The 13,581-nt window shown below is 48.5% G+C and overlaps 2 protein-coding genes across 8 annotated transcripts in view; one reads left to right on the plus strand and one right to left on the minus strand.

Moving 5' to 3' along the window:
* The window catches only part of FITM2 (fat storage inducing transmembrane protein 2), a 41,537-nt gene that overhangs the window by 26,458 nt on the left and 1,498 nt on the right, over positions 1-13,581 (plus strand). The window lies entirely within an intron of this gene.
* GDAP1L1 (ganglioside induced differentiation associated protein 1 like 1) overlaps positions 1-13,581 on the minus strand; it is a 39,014-nt gene that overhangs the window by 13,256 nt on the left and 12,177 nt on the right. For 4 of the 7 annotated variants that reach the window (XM_059707006.1, XM_059707003.1, XM_059707005.1 and 1 more), the window contains one exon: positions 39-231. In XM_059707006.1, the coding sequence (XP_059562989.1) occupies positions 39-144 (106 nt within the window). In that variant the 5' untranslated portion in view covers positions 145-231. Of the gene's footprint in view, positions 1-38; positions 232-6,602; positions 6,941-13,581 lie in introns of those variants that run through there. The other 3 variants (XR_009454188.1, XM_059707000.1, XM_059707002.1) reach the window with 2 other exon arrangements.

Here is a 13,581-nt window from a genome sequence, read left to right on the forward strand (position 1 = left end):
TGAACCTGCAGGGCCTCTGGTGGGGGCGGCAGCCATACCTCCTGTGAAGGTGCGCTCCACATAGTCAATGATCTGGTCGTAGTCACTGATGATGTTGTCGCGATGGATGATGACGGGCACCTCCTCACCCAGGTTGAGCCGCATGAACCAGGGCTCCTTATGCTCACTCTGAGGCAGGCTCACGTCCCGCTCCTCACATGCCAGGCCCTTCTCTGCAATCACCAGCCGCACCTGCAGGGGCCAGGGTCAGAGCGGGGAAGGCAGGTGGACACACAGGGAAACTCTGCCCAGGTGGGATTGGGCATGTGGGGAGGGAGGTCAGAGGTCACACACAGGAGGGGACACTGTTTCTTCCAGGCCATTCTTGGGCCCCTGGGTAGGGGGGCTATCTCCCAGGGGCCTAGGGCCTGGTAGTTATGGGGCTGGGTTTCACAGCTGGGCCTATGTGGGGATAAAATTCCTGGCTCTGCTGTGTTTGAGCAGATTCCTTAAACTTTCTGAGCTTCAGTCTCCTTATTTGTGAAATGCAAGTATTAATAGTACCCATCCAGTGTCTCGTGTATAGATGACACTCAATTCCCAATTATCATTATCATGATTGGACTCTCAGCCTGGTCTCCAGGGGTGGAGTCGGTCAGGAAATTTGCAGAAATTCTTATCGTCAGCAGCTAAATTTTTCAAATTATTTGAGGGGAAATAATGAGGAAAAAAAGAACTTGCCAACATCTATCGAGCCCTTTACTGTCCCCAAATACCTTCCCATCTGGTTGCTGGATGCTCACAGTAACCTCCCAGAAGAGGGCAGAGCAGGGACTATCTCCTTATTTTTACTGATAAGAAAACTAAAGGCCAGAGAGAGTAACTTACCCAAAGTCACACAGCAATTTAGTGGCAGACCTAAACCTGTGAGCAATGGTTCTTGACCCTCCAGACCAATGCTCCCTGCCCTGGGGGCTCCTTCCAGGGAATCCTGGATCTGCACCCTCCTTAGCTTTCCCCCTATGTCTCCAGAGGGTCCCAGACAAACATTTGAGCTGGTAGAAGCTAATGGAGAGCCTTGAAGTAGGGGCATGTCCTAACCCAGCCCAAAATTTCTGAGCTGGAAAACAGCAATCACCTCGTCCAAATGTCCCCTTCCTGTTGACTGAGACTCAGAAAGAAGGCTGGACTTACCCAAGGGCGCCCCCCCCCCCCCCCCCCCGCAAAAAGATGGCAAGTGCCTCCACCCCTCCTGAGCATCAGTGTCCCCACAGCCAATAGGAAGCTCTGGGAACTGGGCATCCCCAGCCTCCCTCCCTGATGTCCGGAGTTAAAGACCCAGAAGACACAGCATGGGGTCATGTTCAGAATGTTGGGCTGGGTGCCAGACTGTGTCAATTCAAATCCCTATAGCACTTACTTGCTGAACTTGGCTTTACAAATAGCTTTACATCTGTGTGCCTCAGTTTCCTCACCTGACCAATGGGAGTCCCAATGGCAATTCCCTCAGAGGGCTGTTGTGAGAATTAGATAATTAGTTCCTGTGGAACAGTGCCTGATACAGTAGAGGTAATGTATCTTAGCTACTTGCATTGGACTAGGTTTCAAAGGCAGACAGACATGGACTTAAAACCTGGTTCTGTTGTTTAATTGCTGTGTGACTTTGGGCAAGTCACTGTACCCCTCTGATCAGTTTCTGTGAAATGAGGAATGTAATCCACTTCAAGGCTGGCTCAAGGTGGATATGGGATGATGTGGGTAAAGTCCCAGACAGGAGGTTAATACATGGTTTTTAACATTGCTGATATCACACACATATACACACATATGCGCACACACGCGCACACACACACACACACCCCACAACCCCTGATTGATGTCTTAGAGTGCTTCATGCCCCATGCTCACGGCTAACATGAACACCCCCTTCTGTTTCGTGAACTGTGGGGAGGGAGAGGTAATTGGCACCGAAACTCACAACACTCACTCACAAATTCATTTGCTGCCTTAGCCAGAGCAGGTCCTGCAGATGGCACTGGGAGGCAGGCTCTCAAATCCTCACCCTGGCTCTGCCATGTCAGTGCTGTGTGACCTTAGAGCTATCACTGCCCCTTCCTGAGCCGCCTCTTTCTCATTAGTAAAACGAGGGGCTGCAGCCCTGCAGGGAGCTGACACTACATTCAGACCACGCAGGAGACAGGCCGTGGGAGGGAACTGCTGGGTCTGTCTGAGAAGGGGAGGAACCGTGGCAGAGAGTGAGCACCGGGGGTGTATCTGTTGGGTCTGGGTGTGTTAGTGTGTGTGCCTGAGCGTGAGTAGCAACTGTGTGAATGAGCAAATGTGTGTGTGTGTCTGTGTGTGCATATGTGTGCATGAGTGTATATGGATGAGTGTACCAGTAAGTGTGAGTCTTCAAGTATTATATGAACACGTGTGCATTAGTGTGGACAGGAGTGAGTATGCATGAGTGAGAATGCCTGTGTATGTGTACATGTGAGCTCATGGGCAGTGACTGCCCTGGAGAAGCCCCAGAGTGGTTGAGGCTGGAGTTTGGCTGAAGCCAAACCGCCCCGTTCCCTTCTGGCCTATCCTGGCACCCTCCTGCCTCGGAGGTCAGGCTCCACCCAGTCCTCCAGCCTCAGGGCCCAGCTGGGGCCTCTGAATGGATGGAAACAGAACCCAAACCAAGCCTTTGCCCTTGCCAAGTCCAGACATTTGGCCTCTGTCCTGGCAGGGTATCTGTCCTGCCCTGAGATTCCAGTGAGGGTGCCAGGTGGGGCTGCTGCCTGGGGAGGGGACTATCTTTAGAGGCGTAACAGTCCTGCTTGGAGCTGCCTCAGGTCACATGGGCAGGCGGCCAAGGAGACTTTCTCCTTTAGCTGAGTTGAAGGCCAGAGCCCATGCGCCAACCTGCAGGGGAGGGGAGGCAGGAGGAAGCCAGGCCCAGGGGAAGGGCAGGCAGTCGCCAAGGCCATCTGCCATCTCTGCCTCCTGGGGGCCGGAGCAGACTTAGGTGGTCACCACTGAGTGTGACCAGACATCAGCCATCTCTGGGCAAATTCTCTTCATTGTCATGTCAGGCACTGTCCCCCCTCACCAAGCCCTTGTTTCTGAGGCAACTGTGATGGGTTGAATTGGTGTCTCTTCCCAGGCATTTAGTTGCTGTGTGATTTTGCAAAAGACACTTAGAGTCTCTGAGCCTTAGTTTATTTATCTCAAATACCTTGGTTTTAAATTAATAAACTTTATATTTTAAAGCAGTTTTAGGTTGACAGAATCAAATACCTTAAAAAAAAAAAGTAACACCTATGGCTTATAAATTCATCACTTTCCAACACTTATTTATCAAGTGCCTACTCTGTGCCAGGTCTTGTTCTAAGTATGGGAGACTCAGCAGTGAACAAGGATCTCTGTCCTCAGGAAGCTGACATTCTAGTGAGAGAAGACAGATAAACAGTTAATATGATAGGATATGTTAAAAGATGGTGAGTGCAACAGAAAAAAGAAAAAATACATCAGGGTAAGAATTGGGGATGTCAGGGTACAAGGGAGACAGGTGATCATTTTAAATAGGGTAATCCATTGGGGCAGCCTCTTTGAGAAGGTGACCTTTGAGCAAAGGTTTGAATGAAGTGAGGCAGTGACACACAGGGATCTGGGGAAGACTGTTCCAGGCAGAGGGACAGACAGTGCAAAGGCCCTGGGGTGGGAGCATGTCTGCAGTGTTTGAAAAGGATGTGTGGGAGGAGGCCAGTGTGGCCGGAGCAGGGTGGACGGGGAAGAGGACAGAAAGGACCATGCACAGGGGCTTATAATTGAGACTCCCAGACCCAGGGGTCTAGGAATAAACTTAGAGAGTCCTTGAACTAGGATGGAAATATTACATGTTTATTTTCAGTAATCTCAAACTGACATTTAGCTTTCTCTTCCGTTATGAGTGTAGGCGATAAAGCACGGTAGTGTTAGCATGCCTGGAATATTGTCAGCCCTAGGAGTCAGATATCTTCATAACTTCACAGTTGTGCCAGTTACACTCATCACGACTTCAGTATCACAGCTGCTATCAGTCCTGCCACTAGACTGTGTTATATAATGGGTTAATATAGAAACATGTCATTACATAACAAATTTGTTTTAAAAATATGTCAATAGCTGCACTTCAATACAATTGGTTTCCCTTCTAACCCAATGATCCTGTGTATATAATTTTATTCAGTTAAAAGCATTATTCTGAGAAAGGCCCAGGGGCTTCCCCTGACTGATGAGGGGTCCACGACCCAAGCAAAGTTAGGATCCTACAGTAGGGCCTGAGGCCATGAGGAGGACTCGGGCTTTTTCCCGGAGGGACCTGGGGAGCCACTACAACAGTGGTTCTCAACCTTGGCTGCACATTGGAATCACCTGGGAACCTTTTTAAAATCCTGATTTCTGGATTCTAATGTGCAGCCAAGGTTGAGAACCACTGCACTACAAGCTTCTGAGCAGAAGAGTGAGATTGCAGTTTTCACCTGTGGGCCTCCTGCGGTGGGGTAAATGGTCAAGTGCAGCAATATGGACATAGCTAGGGGTCAGTGCCCGAGAGCTTGAAAGGCAAAGGTAGAGGTCATTTACTTCCCTGCTGCCACATCTGGGAGGGGGCTTCTGGGAGACCTGCTCCATCTTGGGTGTCAGGACTGGCCCATGGCAGGACCCAGACCTGGGCCTATTACTCCTGGCAGGGGCTCCCCACAAGTAAATCTAAGACAAGGGCAAACTCTGAGAGGATGAGGACAATCTTGAACCAGGCTCTCATACCATCCCTCCGTCTCCCATCCAGTTCCCACCACTGGGACCTGGCTCCTGAGGTTCCGGGTGGGAGGAGATTCTAACATCTGGAGATCAGGCTGATTCATCTCCAAACCCCCAACAACCTGCACAGAGACTGGCACACAGTAGGTGTTCACCATGCATGTATAAAACTTATGGACGAGTCCCAGTGGGACCTTGGTTAATGTGACCTCTCCTGTACCTAGTACTTTATCGACATCCTAACACCTATTAGTAACAGAGCCTGACTCCACGCCAGGCACTGCTGTCAGCACTTTTTGTGCATCATCTCATTTCACCATCAAAATAGCCCTCTGATGAAGGTACTGCCATTAGCTCCATTTTACAGATTATAAAACTGAGGCTTTGGAGAGACAAGCGACCTGTCCAAAGTCCCATAGCAAGTTACTGGGGATGATGGTAATCCCACTAGAGATTGTCTGGCCTCAGAGTCTATATACCCTAAACTGGGATCACTCAAAGGGAGACCGTGGACCTACAATAGGGCCTGATGCCATGATGAGGACTCAGGCTTTTTCCCGGAGGGACCTGGGGAGCCACTACAAGCTTCTGAGTAGACTGGTGAGATTGCAGTTTTCACCTGTGGGCTTCATCAGCATCACCTGGCAGCTTGTTAGACATGCAGTACATTGGGTCCCACACCAGAACTACTGAGTCAGAATCTCTGGGGTGGGACCCAGCAGTCTGTGCTTTAACCAGGGTCATGCAGTGATTCCAATGCACGACCAAGTTTGGGCAGTGCCATTCTAGAACAGTAGTCACACAGCCTCTTCAACAAACCTCTCAGCAACCCCCAGAGGGGTTGGAATTAAAGTAGCTATCATTATTATCCCATTTTCCAGAATATAAAACTGAGCCTTGACCAACACTCAAACCCAAATCTTTTGGTTCCAAGGCCCTTTTTCTTTATAGAATCCGTTTCTCCATCTGGGAAATGAGTGAATGGAACAAAAGGATCGTCCAGGGACAGGCAATGGGGCCTAAATGCTGGGCCCTGACCATGGTGCTGAATCCATGCCCCACAAACACGACGGTCACCCTGGGTTAGAAATTACGCCCCTAGAGGCACTCCTGTCTTACAGGCGCAGTGCTGGGCCCTCACCCCCACTCCCCCGGAAGCGGGAACCCCAATAACTCAGCACCAGGCTGTATTACCAACTGCCCCCTAGGTCCCCTGAGTCTGAGAAGTGGTCGAGAGGCTATCTGTGCCTTTAAGAACAAAACACAGCTCTACATCTGGACTGGTCTAAGAAGATGTGTTAACTCCTTCCTTCTCAAGCAGGGGCTGGGGATGGGTGGCTACAGACAGATCCCCCAACCCCCGGGCAGAGGAAGGCCCCAAACCGTGCAGAGGGCAGAGACACTGAAACTTGAAAGGCCTGTAGTGTCTAGGACAGCAGCTGGGAGGCCTGGCCTGCGACGGGACTACCCGTTGGGAGGCTGGACCCCAGGAAGTGCTCCTCCTCCCTCCCGCAGCCGCCCCTCCAGCAGGCGGCCTTCCCAGCAGTGCCCATTCCCCTCCCCTTGCCTTTGTCTCTCTTCTCCATCCTCGAACAGATCTGGCCTTTCTGGGAGGGGAATAGGATGGATATTCCTAGAATTGGGGTCGGTGCTCCTGGCGCCCAAGACAGGGCCAGTCACCTCCAGGGGGAGCAGCCCAGTGCCTCTGTCCTCTGGCCTGGAAACCCCAGATTCCACCCTCCGGTCTTACACCAGGTCCCCAGGCCCCTTAACCCCTCCCCCCAAGCCTCCGAGCCACCAGGCGCATCCAGTTCCTCTGCTTGCTCTGGCTATACCTTCTGGGAGCTGAAGGACTGGGTCCAGTGGTACAGTACCAGGCTCTCCTTGGGCCAATGGGCGGGGCTGGCCGCTTGGGGAGCGTCGGGGGCCTCCGCAGGCTTGGCTGCATCGCTCTCGAGCGCCGAGATGGGCCACCAGCTGCAGTTGGTGGGGGTCAGGTTGTTGGGGGTCGCCATGACAGCCGGGATCAGAGGGAGGAAGGAAGGCGGCTCCGGCAGCAGCAGCGCGGCTCTCTCTTGCTCAGCATCACATGGCCTCGTGGAGCCGGCCCCTCTCCTTCGCTCCCTCCCTCCCTCTCCGTGAATGTCATCACTCACCGGGCGGTGGGGGAGGCGCCAGGGGGATCCCGGGAGCTCCTTCCCTCCTCCTTGCCGTGGCCCGCCCCTGGCCCAAGAGAGACAAGCTACCAGTCCTCTCCATCAGGCTCCGCGGAAGGGAGCTTGGAGCCCAGGGGAAAGAAGCCATGCCGCCCAGGTAGCTCCTATCTGGTCAGTCCCCTGCTGATAATTCCATCATTGTAAACAAATTCTGCCTCGATCTTCTAAGAAGCAAATATTTCTTTAGGAGAACTGGTGTTATAGAGATTCGTTCCTTTTATAAATTAGTGTCTGGAAATAGTTTGTCTCTCTTTGAAGCTGTTACTTTCTAACTTTTCTCCTGAAGGACCTCTAAGAGCAGAAGAAGAGAACAAACTATGGTTTATTGTGCATCCCGGCACTGTTCTAAAGGCTTTACAACCATCTACCCATCTAGCCCTCACAATAATCTGATTAGCCTCATTTTACAGAGGAGGAAACTGAGGTACAAAGAAGCTAAATGACCTTGCCCAAGGTCACCTAGCTGGTAAGTGCTGGAGTTGAGATTCTAACTCAGGCTATCTGGTTCCAGAGTCTTAGCCAATACGCTCTTAGCCATAAGACCATGAGAACATATTAATATAAACAGCAGCACAGCAAGCAGTTATCAACCCACATACTTTATATGCATCATCTCATTTCATCTGCACAATCATCACTTTTCCCAGATGAAGAAGGGGAAGCTCAGAGATGTAAATCATTGGTCTAAGGCAGGGGTGGGCAAACTTTTTGACTCGAGGGCCACAATGGGTTCTTAAACTGGACCGGAGGGCCGGAACAAAAGCATGGATGGAGTGTTTGTGTGAACTAATATATCATTACATAAAAGGGTACGGTCTTTTTTTTTTTTAGTTTTATTCATTTCAAACAGGCCGGATCTGGCCCGCGGGCCGTAGTTTGCCCACGGCTGGACTAAGGTCACATCTTCACCCCAGGAGACTGAGGCACAACCAGAGGAGCCCAAAGAAACAGAGGTTATCCTAAACATTCATGAGAACTTTACATAAAGTTCCTTAATATCCCCTTCTTCCCTTACTATAAATATTGTCGTAATTTATTTACCATTGAGCAAATAGATGCACCAGAAAAATAAGCTTCTAAGTTTCCAACTCCTCCCCCAAGTCACACTACCAAGGACCCCTGGCCACATCACCTCCCGGGCAGAGAAGCATGGCTCTTGAGGAATCAATGGTGTTCCTTCTGCCCATTAACAAAAGTTCTGTGGCTCATGGGTCTCTTTTTTCTTTGGCTGCCAAGGAAACTTGGAGCTACATTTTCTGCTAAGTCCTAGTCACCACATTAAGCCAACCTCGTTTAGAAAATTCTCTTTTTCAAAGTGTCTTGTTCAGTTTTATTGTGCACAGAAGGATATACTGTGTCTTGGGGGAAAATTCAAATGGCTGTGAATTCAGGGGGATAAGGCTTCAGAATTTGATCAAGGGGAGAATCTGGCCCCCGTCTGTGTCTTCCACCTGATGTATCCAGGGAGCCAGACTCAGCATCACCCTCAGTGTGTGTTCATCCCCTCAACAAATATTAATTGTGCACCCACCATGTACTAGGCACTTCAATGACACAAGAGATATAGTGATAAACAGACGCTGGTCTGCTCATTGTATTTTTTTCCCTAGCAATATATTTTGGAAAGAGTTTCTTATCAACACAGGTCTACCCCATACTTTAAAAGATCCAACATTGTATAGATGCACCGTAATAAATTGAACAACTTCTACTGATGGACATATATAGCTGTTTCTAATCCTTTGTTATTAAAAACAATGCTGCAGTGAACATCTTTATTCATATGTATTTGTGCACATATTTGAGAATAATCTGTATGATAAATTCTTAGAAATGGAATTGCTGGATCAAAGAATATGTCTTTGCCAAAGTTCCTTCAGAAGAGGCTGTCCCAATTTATACTCCCCACTAACAGTCTATAAAAGTGTCCACTGCCCTACACCCTTGCCAACACAACACATTTTAAACATTTTAAAAAATCTATGGGTGAAGAATGGTATCTCACAGTTTTTATTTGCTTTTTGCCTTATTATAAAAAACATTTTCAGCCCTGGCCAGTTTTCTAAGTGGTTAGACTATAGGCCCATGGACCAAAGGGTTATGGGTTTGATTCCTGGTCAAGGGCACGTACCTTGGTTGCAAGTTCCCCAGTCCCAGCAGGGGGCTGTGCAGGAGGCAACCAATTGATGTGTCTCTCTCATGTCAATGTTTCTGTCTCTGCCCTCTTCCCCCGCTCCTTCCTCCCTTCCACTCTCTAGAAATCAATGGGAAAAATATCATCGGGTAAGGCTAAAAGAATTTTTTTAAAATATATTTTATTGATATTTTACAGCAGCCGTGGGCAAACTACGGCCCGCGGGCCGGATCCGGCCCATTTGAAATGAATGAAACTATTGAAAAAAAAGACCGTACCCTTTTATGTAATGATGTTTACTTTGAATTTATATTAGTTCACACAAACACTCCATCCATGCTTTTGTTCCAGCCCTCCGGTCCAGTTTAAGAACCCATTGTGGCCCTCGAGTCAAAAAGTTTGCCCACCCCTGTTTTACAGAGAGGAAGGGAGAGGGATAGAGAGTTAGAAACATCGATGAGAGAGAAACATTGATCAGCTTCCTCCTGCACACTCCCCACTGGGGATGTGCCCACAACCAAGGCACATGCCCTTGACCGGAATCGAACCCGGGACCCTTGAGTCCGCAGGCCGACGCTCTATCCACTGAGCCAAACAGGTTAGGGCAAGGCTAAAATTTTTAAAAAATATTTTCAAACACATGAAACAGTAAACAAAAATAGCTCAATGAGCACCCATCATCTAGATATCATCATTCTAAAAACTTGCCAAATGTTTAATTTGGGGGAGAGGGTTTGAAGTATTTTGAAATAAAGTATAGGCATCATGATACTTCACTCACTAACAACTTCAGTATTACTTTATACTTAACACAGGTCATTTTCTTACATAAATCAACACATTTTTCACATTAAAAAAATAACAATAAGGCCCTAATACCTAGTTCATAATTAAATTTATCCAGTTATACCAGAAATGAATGTCTTCATTGCTGGTTTCAACCAAGATCCAATCAAGGACCATGTGGTAAATTCTGTTGTTACACCTTACATCCTAGAATGGTCCTCACTCTTTTTAATTTTTTCCCCCATAACCTTGACTCATGAATGGACTGGTCAGCTGTCTTACACAATGCTTCACTTTAGGGAGATTGGTTGGTCATTGTGGTATGTCCTTTAACTTGTCATACTCGGCCTTGTATTTCCTATAAACTAGTACTTAGATTTAAAGGATAGATTAGATTCAGGTTAAACATTTGGGGGGCCAGAATTTAATACTTGATAGGCTGTGCTGTGTGCTTCATTTTGCCTCACTTCAGGAGGTCCATAATATCTTGTTGTTCCACTATTAACGATGCCAAGTTTGATTACTGGGTTATGGTGGTGACCACATCTCTCCATGTTAAATGTTTATTTCTCCTCTCCCCATCAGAACCCTGTGGGCATCCAGTTCCTCATCAATTGATGGTCCTTGACTGAACCAATTATCAGGGATTGTAAAACAATTTTCTAATTTTGTCTTTTCATTTGCATTTATCAGTTGGCATTCTCTATTTGAATTTCATTAATTATGAATGAAGCTGACCATCCTTTTAAATGCTTAAAAGCCATTTACATTTCTTTCCCAGAAAATTGTCTGGGTTTCCGGGGGACCTGGGCAATTATAACACAGCATGATGAGTGCTGACTGGGGTGAGGACAGGGGTTGTGGCAGAGCTGGGAAGGAACATCCAGCTTGCCCTGCCTCCTCAGGTGCCGACGGGCCAGTCAAGGCTTTCAGGTTCAGTGGCTCTCAGTATGGGTTTCTCTGAAGCAGATCCTGAGACAAGAATTCAAAGACAAGCAATTTGGGAGAGAAGGGAAATCCCGGGAAATGAGACAGGAAAGGCAGCCAAGGAAGGTGTGTTGTCAAGCAAGTTAGCACTGTGAGCAGCTGGAGCTTAATAACACAGGGAAATGCTGAGGCTGGTATAAAACACCTTGGCATTATCCCACCTGAGGAGGAAGAGAGCTGGGGAACTTATATACCCAGTTGTCAGTCATTGCTCTGGGAGTGCTCCTAGGAATGTTAACTCCCCAGCAGTTCAGGCTTGTCCTGCAGTTGGCAGAGTTCCAGTGACCACAAAAAGCCCCCTGGCAATAAATATGGGTGCTAGCAGCTGGGGGTTAGCTTGTGTGCACTGAAAGGGTAAAAGTGTGTGTGTGGGGGGGGGGGGGAGGTTTGGGGAGAAACCGGTAGGGCATCTGTTCAGGGGCCTCCAAGCGGAGATGCTAAGGATGAAGAGGAATTAGCTAAATGAAGAGAAGATGGGAAAGGGATGCATGCTCCAGGCAGAGAAAGCAGGTGAAAAGGCCCAGAGGTGAGAGTGTGGATGGTATATTTGAGGGACTGACAGCTATTCATCTGGCTGGAGGCAGAGGTGAGAGATGAGGCTGAGTGGTGATGCCAGGCCTGTTAAGCCACCTTTAGGAGTTATCACATGTTGAGGGTACTGGGAAGTTTTAATCAAGGAAATAACATCCAGTTTGGGTGCCAGAAATCTTAAACGGCCTGAAGTACTTATACTGACAGTCCCATGTATTAATTCACACTGGGAGCTAACTGTTCCTTCTCAGTGATGGGGTTATTCATGCCCTTTTTCCATGGCAACTAGGGATGGACTTGCCACCAAGAGGTTGCCATTGAATGTGAACTCGGGAGCCTCAAGGAAATATTTCACTTAGGTCCACTACTGGTAGATTATAATATATGCCACTATCCTATATAATAAAAGGCCAGGGACTGCCGGGAGCCGGTCCATCCTTGCTGTTTCAAGGGACCTGGCATTTATGGCATACTGTTCTTAATATGTTTGCTCACATTCTTGGCACTATGTGTTTTAACCAAGGTCTCTGAGAAAGGTTGTTTCCCCAGGTAGGGATTTTCCCCTGAAGTTAGGGAGGGAATAAAACCTCTTAACTAAGTGCCAGGCGGGTAATTAATCACTTTAACTACGAACAATCATGCTTAAACTACATAATCTTTACTCCCTGGAATGGAGATAAGAAATGCCCTAACCTTTGTAATAGAGATTGATAGGATTGAATCAACTGGTATGAATACAGATGTAACAAGACAGCAAGAGACAGAACTTAGAAGTCAGAACTCAGAAGACAGAACCTACACAGAACCTACAGACAGAAGAACTTCGCTGGAGAGAACATGGCAAAAGATCCTGGACTGAACCTGACTACAGAAATTGGCAAGAGAACCTGACTAGAACCTGGTGACTGAACCTGGCTGGAGAACCTGGACAGAACCTGGCTGAAGAACCTAGCGAGGGAACATGGCCACAGAACCTGGCTGGAGATCCGAAGCAGAACCTCTCTGGAGATCCAGACCAGAACTTGGCTGGAGATTGTGGCTAGAGATCCTGGCAAGGCTGCTGATCAACTGAACGCTGTCTCCGTGTCATTCCTTCTTCGCTGACTCCGTCCACACCTTTGGGGACCCCTGGACCTGCTGGGGTTGGACCCCGGCAAGGGACCATAAGCATAATGACCGAAACGACTGCTCAACCAGTCGCCATGAGGTGCATTGACCACCTCTCGGTCCCTCCCTTCCCTGCCACCCCAAAGGCTCCAATCACAGCATGGCAAACAGGGAACCACAGCGAACGCGAAGGGGGGGGGGAGGCGGGGGTGGCGGTGGGGCAGGACTGGGGACTGGTGAGCGGCAGCAGGCGGTGGTGAGCAGCGAGGCGGTGGTGGCAAGCATCGTGGGGAAGTGGCAGCAAGCGGCATGGGGCAGCGGACATGGCCCTGACCACAGGCTAGGCCTAGGGACTCTATGCACACACGATTTTGTGTGCTGGGCCTCTAGTCTATAATAATAAAAGAGTAATATGCTAATTAGACCAGACAAACGAATGACCTTCCGGATGTCCTTCTGGACAAAGCTGTGGCAGTAGGGGCCAAGGCAGAGGCGATTAGGGGCGATCAGGCAGGCAGGCAGAGTGGTTAGGAGCCAGCGGTCCCGGATTGCAAGAGGAATGTCTGACTGCCCGTTTAGACCTGATCCCACAGGGATTCCTGTGGGATCGGGCCTAAACTAGCAGTTGGACATCCCCCGAGGGGCCCTGGATTGCGAGAGGCTGCAGGCTGGGCTGAGGGCCCCCCCCCCCCCCGTCACACCCCATGCACAAATTTCGTGCATTGAGCCTCTAGTAATATAGTAACAGCCATGAGGGTTTTCCTGTGAAGCACTTTACAATCATTATCTGAGGTGGTATTTTTATTATCCTGATAACACAGATTAGGAAACTGATGTTCAGATGGATGAAGTTATCATTGGCCCAAAGTCAAGAGCTAACAAACACCCAAGTCTATAGACAATAGAATTCTAAGTGTCCAGACAGATAAATGAGAGTATATTCATTCCATTAAACAATTTATATCCACTAAATGATAAAAATTACAATTAAAAGATTACAATTAAAAACAGGTTATCCTATATAATAAAACTTTAAAATGCAAATCTACCAAA

This window comes from Myotis daubentonii, chromosome 8 (genome assembly GCF_963259705.1).
Source record: "Myotis daubentonii chromosome 8, mMyoDau2.1, whole genome shotgun sequence".
NCBI lineage: Eukaryota > Metazoa > Chordata > Mammalia > Chiroptera > Vespertilionidae > Myotis > Myotis daubentonii.